Source organism: Notolabrus celidotus, chromosome 6 (genome assembly GCF_009762535.1).
Source record: "Notolabrus celidotus isolate fNotCel1 chromosome 6, fNotCel1.pri, whole genome shotgun sequence".
Lineage (NCBI taxonomy): Eukaryota > Metazoa > Chordata > Actinopteri > Labriformes > Labridae > Notolabrus > Notolabrus celidotus.
Window position 1 is genome coordinate 38,928,918 of NC_048277.1, and position 15,000 is coordinate 38,943,917.

General features: G+C 41.6%; 1 protein-coding gene across 1 annotated transcript in view; it reads left to right on the plus strand.

The window, feature by feature from the left end:
* The window catches only part of phf21ab (PHD finger protein 21Ab), a 49,383-nt gene that overhangs the window by 10,185 nt on the left and 24,198 nt on the right, over window positions 1-15,000 (plus strand). The window contains exons 2-8 of the mRNA XM_034685498.1: window positions 2,002-2,041; window positions 4,706-4,757; window positions 5,263-5,352; window positions 7,333-7,365; window positions 8,343-8,408; window positions 14,559-14,712; window positions 14,805-14,975. Coding sequence (XP_034541389.1) covers window positions 4,716-4,757; window positions 5,263-5,352; window positions 7,333-7,365; window positions 8,343-8,408; window positions 14,559-14,712; window positions 14,805-14,975 — 556 coding nt within the window. The 5' untranslated portion in view covers window positions 2,002-2,041; window positions 4,706-4,715. The remainder of the gene's footprint in view (window positions 1-2,001; window positions 2,042-4,705; window positions 4,758-5,262; window positions 5,353-7,332; window positions 7,366-8,342; window positions 8,409-14,558; window positions 14,713-14,804; window positions 14,976-15,000) is intronic.

Sequence of the window (15,000 nt, forward strand, 5' to 3'; positions counted from 1 at the left end):
TAAAAACAATAAGTTGAGAAAACAGTGAAAATAATGTATTTCCTCATGTCCTCTTAGGGCTTCCATATAAAACAATACTAACTGTTACTTTAATGTTTAACACTGTCACCACATGGAGCTAGTATACTTATAAACTCTGATACCTACATCACACCTGCTCATGGTACCACTGAGAGAGTCAGCCTCCTCCTCCCTGATTGAATATTAAATAACTCACAAATTAGATTTCAGGTTGAATTTATGGATCTCACGTCATGAACAGGTTTTACTTTAATAAACTTTATTGAATCTGAAGGAGAAATCCTGCAAACACACCATGCAGGTTTTAATGTCACCTGTAGAACTCAGCAGAAGGATCCTGAGTGAGTCCTGCGTCTGTGTCACCAGGTCACGTGATCCTGAATCTGATCCTGAATCTGACGCTGGTCTCTGAGTCACGTCGTCGTGGTCTTTGAGCGAGCTCGTTCTTAAAGATTCTTGATCCCACGCACAGACACACGAGTGACAAAGATCCACACAGGATCTCTGAGACCAGAGGAGACGTTTCATGAGTCACTAAAGAGAGAAGAGAAGTGGAGTGTAGTAAAACAGAAATGTTCTCAGTGGGGGAAACAGATCAGGTGGGGTCAGTTTTTAAAATCAAATCAGTTTGAAGTAAAGAAAAATGAGTTTAAATGATAAGAAGTTGATTTAAAATGAGTCTAAATGAGTCTTACAGGGAACAACTGCTTCATCTTGATTTATCTTCCCGTTCATTTCCAGAAATAAAACATTTAAAATATAGTAAAAAGTTAAAAAAGGCCTCTGACGATGTTCTGTGTGTGTTCAGAGTTATATGTTATTAAAATATTCAGATGTTCAGATCAATAACTCATAAAGCTGCAGATAAATTTAATGAATCTACTTTAAAAACATCTCATTAAATAAGTTTTATTTTGAAAAATGAAAGACGCATTCAAGGTTCATCTTAAAAACATGGAAATATGAGCGCTGCCTGTATAATTACAACTATTTAAACCATGTGTAACAAATTTATATACCTTTACATTTTTATTCTTACTATTCATATTTTTTACTTTATTTACATTTTAAGTCTTATTTTATTTTCGTACTTTATTTGCAGTTTTATTCCTATTTTATTTTTTAAACTATTAACTGTTTTATCCTTATTTAATTTATTTTCTTTCAAATATTTATTCTTTTTTTTTAACTTAATTTACATTTTTATTCTTCAATTTATCTGTTTTTTTATTTTATTTTACTTTAATTAAATTTTTATTCTTTTATTTATTTATGTTTTAATTTAATTTAATTTAATTTAATTTATTTACTTTTTTATTCTTTTATTTATTTGTTTTATTTTAATTTAACTTTATTTATATTTTTATTCTTTAATTTATTTATGTTTTAATTTAATTTAATTTATTTACATTTTTATTCTTTTATTTATTTGTTTTAATTTAATTTTACTTTATTTATATTTTTATTCTTTTATTTATTTGTTTTAATTTAATTTTACTTTATTTATATTTTTATTCTTTTATTTATTTATGTTTTAATTTAATTTAATTTATTTGCATTTTTATTCTTTAATTCATTTTATGTTTTAATTTAATTTAACTTGATTTAATTTCCTGTCTGTGTTTTTGTTATTGCTGCTCTCATGTCTGTGTTTCTGCGTCTTCATTAAACTCTGATCACAGAAACACAGGAACATTACTCAGAGGTTTAAATCTCACATAAAGATAACAGGAACCTCTCTTCTGTTAAATAATGATCGTTAATGTTAAACCTGAGGCAGAGAGGAACCGTCCCACAGAGGAAACTTTGATTCAGTGTTTGAACAGAAATAAAAAAAGAGCTTCTATAAATGTTATAAACGAAGGAAACAACATTTATCTGTGGATTTCTCTTCCAGAGTGTTTCAGTGTTTCTGAGTGTTCCCTGTTTGTTCCTCAGTGTTTGTTTTTGTAACAGTGTGTGTTTGTTTGTGTGTTTCAGGGCAGCACAGAGGGGTGGAGTCCAGTCCCACAGCCAGGTGGTGAGTCACATGATCCACTAAAACACCAAAAACAAATTAAACTTTCATCAGAGTTGATTTAGACCGTGCATTTAACATTTCAGGGTCAAAACACAACCATGAACTAATGACCACAGACGTGTTAAAATAATGTCATTTATAATCATTTTCAAAACTTTTATTAAGAAACATTTTAAATAAAATGTTTAAAATGCTCCTGGTTTTATTTTATAAGTATTTTTTATTGTAAATAAAATAATAATCAGAGTTATGTTTCTGCCTGAAATTAAATACTAATAATAATAATTATCAAATTAACATTTCTCCAGGTAGTTATTTTGTTATATTTTATTCAGCTGTTGAGAGTTACATGTTGAAATGTAATAAATAAAGTTATTTATTTTGTGTTTAATTTGAAAATGAATAAAGTTGTAAAAGCTCTACAGACACATTAGTGACCTCAAATAAAAATCAATAAAGAAAGCAGATCAAAAATTAGAATCCAGTATTTTTACAGACTTTCTGATCACTCCTTTAAACACAAATAATACAAAATGTTTCATTAATAAAACTAAAATGTAATAAATGTAAACAGTGATATAAAGACAGATTCTCTTTCTTATTCAGAGAGTTATTTATAATCAATATTTTACATTCAATTAGTTTTCTTCATAAAACGATCATTAAAGGGAGGTGGTCCTTTAATCAGGGTCTCTTTATGTTCCTGTCCATTCAGCAGGTAACAGGTAAAGTCCTGTCTGTGTGGGAGACGGTTTAAGGTCTTCACTGAGGAGGTTCACCGTCAGTAAAAACTCCTGTTCCTGTTTTTATTAGACAACAAAAACTCAAACATGATTTAAAACACAGAGTGATGTCAGGAGTTAAAACACATCAACAAATCAAACTTAAAGGTGACATATCACACTTTCTTCATCAACATATATTGGTCTAAGAGGTCCCCAAAACATGTCTTTAAAGTTTATGCTCATAAAAACACTTTGAAATCAGATTCTGGTCTGCCTGAAAACCCCTCTTCTTCAGTCCTCATCAGAACAGTCTGTTTTCCCTCTGACCACGCCCCCTCAGGAAGTGGGTGTGGCCTCGGCTCTCCGGCACGTTGATCTAATGTTTACATGTTGGCTGAATATACACGGCTGCTCACAGACCCGCGTTACTTCAACCCTCTGAATCTGATCCAGAATCTGATCCTGACGGAGAGGCGCCTGCAGCAGGACCTTTCTGAACCATTGGTCACAGATTTAGTGTTTCTTGTTGTTTTATTTGTCAGCATGTCGACGTGTGTCTTGGTACACAGCTACCAACATGTAGCTATGTGGCTATGCTAACTAGCGCTAGCAGTTATCCATGAAAACTAAAAATCATCCACTAGATCTTCAAATCTGCAGACGTGGGGAGTCAAAGCGACCTTTGTGTTTATTAAGACAGCCTACAACTAGCATGCCTCCCTCCTAAGCTCCTTGTTAGCACACATGTGTGCAGGGAATGAAAAACGGAGGAGGGGTTGAGTTGTATTTTATACAGTCTATGGGCTGAACAAGCTCCGAGCTCTGACTTCCTGTTACAGACCGGATGGCGTTGTGACGTATGAAAAACACTGAAACTGAAACGGCTGGTTTCAGCACACATTTACAGAAAGGTGGAGAAATCAGAACAGGGGCAGAATGGAGTCTTTGACTTTTCAGGGGGTTTGTAGACAGGGACACAGATTTCAGGGAGAGGACCATTAAAAAGAACATTCAGCAGGATATGTCACCTTTAATATCTAGCTCTCTGTTTTCATCTTCAAGGATCAAACTCATGTTCTTCTCTTGGGTCACTTCACCTCAGAGAACAGATTTGTTTGTTGAGTAAAAACGTCTCGGGTAAAAACATAAATAAAGTTTTATTTTGAAATGAAAGACACATTCAAGGTTCATCTTAAAAACATGGAAATATGAGCGCTGCCTGTATAATTACAACTATTTAAACCATATTTAACGTTTGTATATACCTTTTACTTTTTTATTCTTATTTTATTTTATACTGTATTTACATTTCTTTTTAACTTTATTCACTTTTTTTTCTATATTTATTGTATTTTACTTTAACATTTTATTTAATTTATATTACTTTATTGACATTTATTCTTGTTCTATTTATCTATTTTTAATTTTACATTATTTCTCTGTTTGTTTTCTGAGTTTTATTTTTTTTTAATTTTGAAAAAACGACAGATAAAAGAAACATAAAGCAAGAAAACAAAAAACAACAATAAAAAATGATGTCATGTAATTATAATTGTATTAAAAGTGACCTCAATATTAAAAAAGTAAAGTCAGTTTAATACAAAAAAGAAAATGCAACAAATAAATTATAAGGTTCTAAATAATGTTAAATACAAATATCAATATTAATCTGTTTGTGTATAAATGTTATTTTACTGTATTTAAATGGATCTTATTTTTTATATTAAGGACATAATGTGAAAACTTAACATTTATTTAGTTTATTCTGCTAGTTGTGATAAAAATACTTTCAATATGTAAATACTAAGATGTTTGTATTTCATGGTGAAAATAACTAAATCTTTAAATAATCAAAATAAATGTTCTTTTATTTATTTTGATTCTTTTGTTGTTATTGTTGAATAAGTGATTGAAATGTTCTCTCTTGTGTTTGTCTCAGCGGCACTTTAATGCTTCAGGTGGATGGTTTTCCTACTGGAGACGGTGTTAAGGTAAAAATATTAAATATTAATATTAATATTAATTTAAAGTCTGACCTGTTCATCACTGAGTCTGTGTTCCTCACTGAGTCTGTGTTCCTCACTGAGTCTGTGTTCCTCACTGAGTCTGTGTTCATCACTGAGTCTGTGTTCCTCACTGAGTCTGTGTTCCTCACTGAGTCTGTGTTCCTCACTGAGTCTGTGTTCATCACTGAGTCTGTGTTCATCACTGAGTCTGTGTTCATCACTGAGTCTGTGTTCATCACTGAGTCTGTGTTCCTCACTGAGGCTCTGTGGACGGTGCAGCACCGAGGAGACTTTCTGTGACCTTGAATGACCTTCACGTGAACCAGCAGCATCACACAGGATGTCCTTATATGGCTATACCTCATGTTGCCATGACAACAGAGGGGAGTGCCGATGTTGCTGATTCCTGTTGAAGCAGCTGTTTAAGACCCTGTACCTGTGTGTGTATGTGTGTGTATGTGTGCGTGCGTGTGTGTGTGTGTGTGTGTAGGCTGATCAATCGGCTGGCAGACTGACTGGATCCATGATGGAATTACAGACGTTACAGGAGGCCCTGAAGGTGGAGATCCAGATCCATCAGGTGAGTTCTGAAGTCAGGTTAGTGTGAAGAGTTCAGAGACGCAGCTCTGATGTAAAACATGAACACACTACAGGCTCAGGATGATGTTCTAACGGTCTGAAGACCGGAGGAACTTTACTCCTGAACTACATGCCTTTTCGACTGCTCTATCTTGTTTGTATGTGTGTGTACTTTTCAAAAGAAGAAGCTGTGATTCTCTTGATTTAGCAGCTTGTAACAGTAGTCTTCTCTCAGCCCACCGTGAATGCGTCTCTCCTCCCGGTGTTCCGGTTTTAAAAGTGACCCTGTAAACTGGAGACCTTCAGCTGAACGTGTCAGTGTTTGTGGAGTTTACACAGCTGTTGAAACACAGAGGGAGTTCCTGGGAATGCAAACTAGTTTAGTTTTTATTAAGATTTCAAAATATCCTCATCAGATATTTAATGATGGTCTAAAGACGTTTATGAGGGATGCATCCGGCTGAGAGTCTCCAGTTAACAGGGTCGCTGTTTAAACCAAAACACCGGGCGATCTCTGCGATCACGGCTTTTTGAGTTCAAAAGGATTTTAAAGCCGTGTTGAAACGTCTTTGCTACTCGCGCTTATCTCCTCTCACGTGTTGATTCAGTGAATCCATCTGTGATGAAATATAGCACCATCTAAAACAGACTAGCTGAGTCTCTTCATGCTAACAGGCTAACTGTTGTGTTGCTCAGAATGATACCTGCCTGTCCGTCTGCTTCTATGGTGTCATCTGTGATGAATGGCATTCCTCTTTGTGTTACTGCCCTCTACTGGTCTGGTGGTGTAGTGCATTTACTTTTTTCCCTCCATACGTCTCTGGCCTGATTTACACAATCTACCCGGGACTTCAGCCCGCGGTCCAAACGCAGACAACAATGGGGGACCAGGAACCTTTTAGATCAGGGGGAAGTAGTTCTGGGGGCTAAAAGACCCCGGGACTCTTGGTTGAAATGCACCTTGACAGAGAGGATCCTACAGAGATAGATCTTTAACCACACACAGCTGTTTCATCTCTCCTTTTAAAGCCACTGGACTCCATTCATAGAAACTGGAGGTTAGTCTCTCAGGACGTCCCAGGAGGAGGGGAGCTGTCGCTGGTGTTGTGCATGAACAGGCTAAAATGAACACGCTCATATTTTGGAGTTGCAGAGAGTTACTGAGTGCTGCGTTTACTGTCGCTACTGTCATCCAGATGTTTTCTGAACGAATCAGGACAGATCCCCACAAACTAAGAACTGGTCTGGTTTCAGAGAGGTGTAGCTTTTAGTTCACTTGTTCAGTGTTCTAGTTTTCTTTGTTTCTAAGTTTTCAGAGCTGCAGAGAGAGAAAGAGAAAAGATGCATATAAAAAGAAGAGTGTGAGCTGGTTCATTCTCAGTGATCTTACAGACTCAGAGCTGAGCCTCGCTGCGTGGACAGCTCTGTGTCTCCTTCAGGGTAACTCAGTCTGTCCTGTTTCACTGTTCAAAGTCACACAATGACTAAAACACACCAACTCATCAGGGCCCAGATCAGCCTGCAACTCCCACTCTATAAGGTAGAGTTACTGTCAGTGGAGTGAACTCAGAGCAGAACTGGACCCTGTGCTGGATCCAGACTCCACAAAGAGGACCGGCATGATATCTTATCCAGCAGAGACCTCAGACATCTCATCTATTTAGACTGGATCAGCACTTATAACTGCTTTAACTTATTATTGCTGTCAGGATTATTACTTTTTATTTGATGTTATTTTTTATATTTTATATTATTTAAACTTTATTTTACATTCAAATTCATTAAATTAAATTAATTACATTTTATTTATAATTAGTTTTTTAAATGTATTATTTGATTTAATATTTTATTTTATTTATATATATTATGTGTTTATAAAGTCCAGTCATCAGGAGAGTGAAGCACAGTGGCTGCAGTACCTCACTATGACCACCAGGGGTCCCTGTGATTACTCTGACTTCTGTCCCTTTCTGTGTTGCAGAAACTGGTTGCCCAGATGAAGCAGGACCCTCAGGTAAACCCACTGCACCTGTTCCTGAACGCACCACAGACTGTTTACATCAGGACATGAACGCACCACAGACTGTTTACATCAGGACTTGAACGCACCACAGACTGTTTACATCAGGACTTGAACGCACCACAGACTGTTTACATCAGGAGTTGAACGCATCACAGACTGTTTACATCAGGACTTGAATGCATCACAGACTGTTTACATCAGGACATGAACGCACCACAGACTGTTTACATCAGGACTTGAACGCACCACAGACTGTTTACATCAGGACTTGAACGCACCACAGACTGTTTACATCAGGAGTTGAACGCACCACTGACTGTTTACATCAGGACTTGAACGCACCACAGACTGTTTACATCAGGACTTGAATGCACCACAGACTGTTTACATCAGGACTTGAACACACCACAGACTGTTTACATCAGGACTTGAACGCACCATTTACATCAGGACTTGACACGCACCATTACATAGGACTTGAAGCACCACAGAATGTTTATCATCAGGACTTGAATGCACCACAGACTGTTTACATCAGGACTTGAACGCATCACAGACTGTTTACATCAGGACTTGAACGCACCACAGACTGTTTACATCAGGACTTGAACGCACCACAGACTGTTTACATCAGGACTTGAACGCACCATAGTCTGTTTACATCAGGACTTGAACGCACCACAGACTGTTTACATCAGGACTTGAACGCACCACAGTCTGTTTACATCAGGACTTGAACGCATCACAGACTGTTTACATCAAGACTTGAACGCACCACAGACTGTTTACATCAAGACTTGAACGCACCACAGACTGTTTACATCAGGACTTGAACGCACCACAGACTGTTTACATCAGGACTTGAACGCACCACAGACTGTTTACATCAGGACTTGAACACACCACAGACTGTTTACATCAGGACTTGAACGCACCACAGACTCACTCTGTTTTTTGTTTGTTTACAGAACGCAGATCTGAAGAAGCAGCTCCACGAACTACAAGCCAAGATCACAGCGCTCAGCGAGAAGCAGGTACAGTGTACACACACACACACACACACACACACACACACACACACACACACACACAGCTGGGCTCAGTGTGCTGCTGTTAACGAGGTGCTCAGCTCAGACGTGTTCCTGCAGGAGGGAGACGGTACAGTGAGCTTATTCACTGAGAGGTTTTTATTGTTGGTGAATGTGGATCACTCATGTGTCCATGCCGACCTTAAACACATCACTTTCTACATTAGCTGAAAGAGAAGGAGGAGAGGATCCAGGAACCTTCCTGATGATTTGCTGTGTTTTTATGACGTGTTTAACAGAGGAGGTAACCTGCAGACATTATTTACTGTATTTAAAGTAACACTGGTGACATATTTTAACATTAGTCTGTATTTTAATTATTCTGTGAGAGCAAAAAGACTACATGTTCCTTTGTTGTTGTCAGATGTTCAGGTGTCCTGTTGGAGGCTGTAAAGTCGGTGGTGTCTTGAACGCAGCACAGATATCATACAGTAGTCTGGTGTTGAGGAGAGGATGCAGACTGGAGCGATGTTAAACCAGTTAAACCGTGTTTGTGTTGAGACATCTGCTCCGCTTGTTGAAAGTCTGAATCCTGATGTTTTTGTTGTTTTTGTTGTTTTTGGGTCTTTATTTTTAACTTCTCTGAGCGTGCCTCCTATTTTTATCTGCTGAGTTTCCTTTAATGTCGTCCTGAGGAACTCTTTGATCGTCCTCCTGAGAGATGAGAGCGAGGTTGGTATAAACTAGAATCAGAATCAGTCTCTTTAAAACATTAGTAATGATCTTTAGAACGTACAGGAAGTGTCTGAATGCATCGGTTTGTGATCCACTGTTTATTAACAAAGGTGTTCAGTGAAGGTTACAGCTTCACGCCGCTCTGATGTCTGAGGGCGAAGCAGGGGAAGCAGGTGAAGCAGGGGAAGCAGGTGAAGCAGGGGAAGCAGGGGAAGCAGTGAAGCAGGTGAAGCAGGTGAAGCAGGGGAAGCAGGTGAAGCAGGGGAAGCAGGGGAAGCAGTGAAGCAGGTGAAGCAGGTGAAGCAGGGGAAGCAGGTGAAGCAGGTGAAGCAGGGGAAGCAGGTGAAGCAGGGGAAGCAGGTGAAGCAGGGGAAGCAGGTGAAGCAGGTGAAGCAGGGGAAGCAGGGGAAGCAGGGGAAGCAGGGGAAGCAGTGAAGCAGGGGAAGCAGTGAAGCAGGTGAAGCAGGGGAAGCAGTGAAGCAGGCGAAGCAGGGGAAGCAGGCGAAGCAGGGGAAGCAGGGGAAGCAGGTGAAGCAGTGAAGCAGGCGAAGCAGGGGAAGCAGGGGAAGCAGGGGAAGCAGTGAAGCAGGGGAAGCAGGTGAAGCAGGGGAAGCAGGCGAAGCAGGGGAAGCAGGGGAAGCAGGGGAAGCAGGGGAAGCAGGTGAAGCAGGGGAAGCAGGCGAAGCAGGGGAAGCAGGGGAAGCAGGTGAAGCAGGGGAAGCAGGTGAAGCAGGGGAAGCAAGTGAAGCAGGGGAAGCAGGGGAAGCAGGTGAAGCAGGGGAAGCAGGTGAAGCAGTGAAGCAGGGGAAGCAGGGGAAGCAGGGGAAGCAGGTAAAGCAGGGGAAGCAGGCGAAGCAGGGGAAGCAGGGGAAGCAGGTGAAGCAGGGGAAGCAGGGGAAGCAGGGGAAGCAGGGGAAGCAGGTGAAGCAGGTGAAGCAGTGAAGCAGGGGAAGCAGGGGAAGCAGGGGAAGCAGGTGAAGCAGGGGAAGCAGGCGAAGCAGGGGAAGCAGGGGAAGCAGGCGAAGCAGGGGAAGCAGGGGAATCCCTTGTCGTAGGACAGGCAGTAACGTGATGTTTTTAATTGAGACGCTGGAGGAGCTTCTCTCTCTCTCTCTCTCTCTCTTTCTGTCTTACTCACTTAATTCCCTCCCTCCCTAAATCCCTCCCTTCCATCCTTCCTTTCCACTTACCTTGTCTTCCTTGTCACTTACCTCCTTACTCACTTACCTTCTTACTCACTTATCTCCTTACTCACTTACCTCCTTACTCACTTACCTCCTAACTCACTTACCTCCTTACTCACTTACCTTCTTACTCACTTCCCTCCTTACTCACTTACCTCCTAACTCACTTACCTCCTTACTCACTTACCTCCTTACTCACTTACCTCCTTACTCACTTACCTCCTTACTCACTTACCTCCTTACTCACTTACCTTCTCACTGGCTGACCCTCCTCCTCTCTCTGTTACCTGCTCACTGACTGACCCTCCTCCTTACTCACTTACCTTCTTACTCACTTACCTCCTAACTCACTTCCCTCCTTACTCACTTACCTCCTAACTCACTTACCTCCTTACTCACTTACCTCCTTACTCACTTACCTCCTTACTCACTTACCTGCTCACTGACTGACCCTCCTCCTCTCTCTGTTACCTGCTCACTGACTGACCCTCCTCCTCTCCCTGTTACCTGCTCACTGACTGACCCTCCTCCTCTCTCTGTTACCTGCTCACTGGCTGACCTCCTCCTCTCTCTGTTACCTGCTCACTGACTGACCCTCCTCCTCTCTCTGTTACCTGCTCACTGGCTGACCCTCCTCCTCTCTCTGTTACCTGCTCACTGACTGACCCTCCTCCTCTCTCTGTTACCTGCTCACTGACTGACCCTCCTCCTCTCTCTGTTACCTGCTCACTGGCTGACCCTCCTCCTCTCTCTGTTACCTGCTCACTGACTGACCCTCCTCCTCTCTCTGTTACCTGCTCACTGACTGACCCTCCTCCTCTCTCTGTTACCTGCTCACTGACTGACCCTCCTCCTCTCTCTGTTACCTGCTCACTGACTGACCCTCCTCCTCTCTCTGTTACCTGCTCACTGACTGACCCTCCTCCTCTCTCTGTTACCTGCTCACTGACTGACCCTCCTCCTCTCTCTGTTACCTGCTCACTGACTGACCCTCCTCCTCTCTCTGTTACCTGCTCACTGACTGACCCTCTGTTACCTGCTCACTGACTGACCCTCCTCCTCTCTCTGTTACCTGCTCACTGACTGACCCTCCTCCTCTCTCTGTTACCTGCTCACTGACTGACCCTCCTCCTCTCTCTGTTACCTGCTCACTGACTGAGTGCAGCAGGTGAAGTGTGCTTTCACTCAGCAGTAGTCTTTTATTGGTCTCTTTCTCGTACTGATGGAGATGAAATGAGAAGGTTTAAAAACGTGTATCTTGTTTGTTTGTTTATTTGTTTGTTTGTTTGTTTGTTTGTTTATTTGTTTGTTTGTTTGTTTGTTTGTTTGTTTGTTTGTTGCAGATAAATGTAGAATTAAAATGTAGAGTCAGTGTTTTTGAACTCTTAATGATCCACAGACGTCAGAGTGAAGACTTTAAATGTTGAAGCTGTTTGAATCTCCAGTCATCAGTTTACCTGGGATCAGATGGAGCTCCACAGGATGATAATGTTCCTGTTAAAACCTGAAGCTGGTTCTTGTTTGTTTCCTGTGTGATCCTCAGTGTGACTCTGTCCTGATGTTTCCTCACGTGTTCATGCAGAGTGAAGAAGTTAAAGTTAAAGATGTATTAAGTATAAATATATATATCTAATCTTCCTGTTTCAGAGTGAAGAAGTTAAAGTTAAAGATGTATTAAGTATATATATATATATATCTAATCTTCCTGTTTCAGTGTGAAGAAGTTAAAGTGTTGTAAGTCCCAGTTTGTGTTCTCTCTCCTGTGTGACACACACACCGTGTCGTGGTCTTTGTTCCTGTTAAAAAGCCTGATGCTGTTTTTCTTCTTCTCCTCCTGTCCCTGCACAGACCTCTGCGCCCGACTCTCTCTGCAAACCTCAGCACATGAAGCGTCTGCGTCTCCAGATTAGAGCGGGTTAAATACGCAGTGTGTGTTTTTTGTGAAGCGTGCGGACTGATCCTTTAAAAACACGGCGTGATAAGAGCGGCGAGGGAGTGTGCGACGTGATAAAGCGTCCCCCTGCAGCAGATAGAGCCGCACATTATTATCTGCAGGTCAAACTGCCGTGTGCGAGGCGAGCCGGGCCGCTCTTCAGGCTGCTCGCTCTCTTCGGCGCTCTTTATGACGCCGCGGCGCTGCATTAACTTCCTGCTTCTGAGTCCGGTGTTGCTAGGTAACAGATGGGGTTTATCTCAGACTGCTGTTCTCCGCTCCACAACGCGCTCTGTGTTTTTATGTTAATCTGCAGTTTGATAAAGAAAGAGGCCGATCAGAGCCGAGACGTTCCTCACTCAGAGGATCTGATGATCCTTAAAACGGCCTCTTCACGTCTCATGTCAACTCAAACATACAGATCAAGATACAGATCCATACGAGCTGCAGCGTGCAGCGTGCAGCGTGCAGCGTGCAGCGTGCAGCGTGCAGCGTGCAGCGTGCAGCGTGCAGCGTGCAGCGTGTGTGTGTGTGTGTTCATGTAACATCAGAGACTTTCTGCAGACTCCGCTCTGCCTCTTATCTATGTTTTATTATTTATCCCTGAATGAAAACTCAATCTGTAAACTCAGAGGAGGAAAACAGAGACGTGTCAGACCACAGCGTTCAACCAGTCAGCTGTTCTTATTGAAATTTAGTTCAGGGGTAGAAATCTCCCCCCTAAAAAGCCCCTGCTAGGGGGGGTAGTACTTTTCAAAGGTCCCGGGACTTTCAGGGGGCGGGGCCTGCAATGCTGAACGTGTCTGATTGGTTATTTTAACCTCAGTGTTTTTATTCCTCCCTCCGTCCACAATAACATCACACACATCCAGGTCAACTTTTTTGTCTTTTTTTTTTTTTTTGTCAAAACATTTTTTTTCAAAATTTTTTGGTCAAATTTTTTGTCAATTATTTCTTCAAAAAAAAATTTTCAACATTTTTTGGGTCAAATTTTCTTTTCAAAATTTGTATTTTTCAAAAAAAATTTGGTCAAAATGTTTTGGGTCAAAATGTTTTAGGTCAAATTAAAAAAAAATTAAAAAATTAAAAAAAATTTTTTTCAAATTTTTTCAAATTTTTTTTCAAATTTTTTTCAAATTTTTTTTCCAAAAACCTTTCACAGTCATTGTTTTTTTCCATCTGTGATTCTCTTGATTTCTCTTTCTTTCATTAGTTTTTATTTGTTCTATCTTTTTTGTATGTGTGTGTACTTTTTCAAAAGAAGAAGCTGTGATTCTCTTGATTTAGCAGCTTGTAACAGTAGTCTTCTCTCAGCCCACCGTGAATGAGTCTCTCCTCCCGGTGTTCCGGTTTTAAAAGTGACCCTGTAAACTGGAGACCTTCAGCTGAACGTGTCAGTGTTTGTGGAGTTTACACAGCTGTTGAAACACAGAGGGAGTTCCTGGGAATGCAAACTAGTTTAGTTTTTATTAAGATTTCAAAATATCCTCATCAGATATTTAATGACGGTCTAAAGACGTTTATGAGGGATGCATCCGGCTGAGAGTCTCCAGTTAACAGGGTCGCCGTTTAAACCGAAACACCGTCTGATCTCTGCGATCACGGCTTTTTGAGTTCAAAAGGATTTTAAAGCCGTGTTGAAACGTCTTTGCTACTCGCGCTTATCTCCTCTCACGTGTTGATTCAGTGAATCCATCTGTGATGAAATAAAGCACCATCTAAAACAGACCAGCTGAGTCTCTTCATGCTAACAGGCTAACTGTTGTGTTGCTCAGAATGATACCTGCCTGTCCGTCTGCTTCTATGGTGTCATCTGTGATGAATGGCATTCCTCTTTGTGTTACTGCCCTCTACTGGTCTGGTGGTGTAGTGCATTTACTTTTTTTCCTCCATACGTCACTGGCCTGATTTACACAATCTACCCGGGACTTCAGCCCGCGGTCCAAACGCAGACAACAATGGGGGACCAGGAACCTTTTAGATCAGGGGGAAGTAGTTCTGGGGGCTAAAAGACCCCGGGACTCTTGGTCCAAATGCACTTTTAGATGAAGAAAAGTTTGACCAACATGTTCTGTCTCTCCTCTCCCTTCCTCTCCCTTCCTCTCTCCTTCTCCCTTCCTCTCCTCTCCTCCTCCCTCTCCTCTCCTCTCCCTCCTCCTCTCCTCTCCTCTCCTCTCCTTCCTCCTCTCCTCTCCTCTCCTCCCTCTCCCCTCTCCTCTCCTCTCCTCTCCTCTCCTTTCCTCTCCTCTCCTCTCCTCTCCTCTCCTCTCCTCTCCTCTCCTCTCCTCTCCTCTCCTCCTGCAGAAAAAGGTGGTGGAGCAGCTGAGAAAGGAGCTCTTGGTGAAGCAGGAGCCGGAGGCCAAGCTGCAGCTGCACGTCCAAAACTCCTCCAGTAGGTGGCGACATCAAGCCGGTCACCCTGCTGCAGAGCCAGCAGATACCTGGAGGACTGCAGCAGGTAGGAAACACTCACAACCACACGATCATTAAACATTGAGATAGTCAAACACAGGAGGCATCGGTCTGAGTTCTCTCCTCCGTCCCCCACAGACCCTGACGGTCACCCCGGTCCTCACCGCGAAGACTCTACCTCTGGTGCTGAAAGCTGCCGCAACGCCCACCCTCCCTGGCTCTGTCCTGCCACAACGCCCTCCCACTGTCGCGATGGTCACCACAGCTATCACCAAACCCGACTCACAGAACATCCCCATCAACCTGCAGGTGGCTAGCAAGCTGACCAATCAGA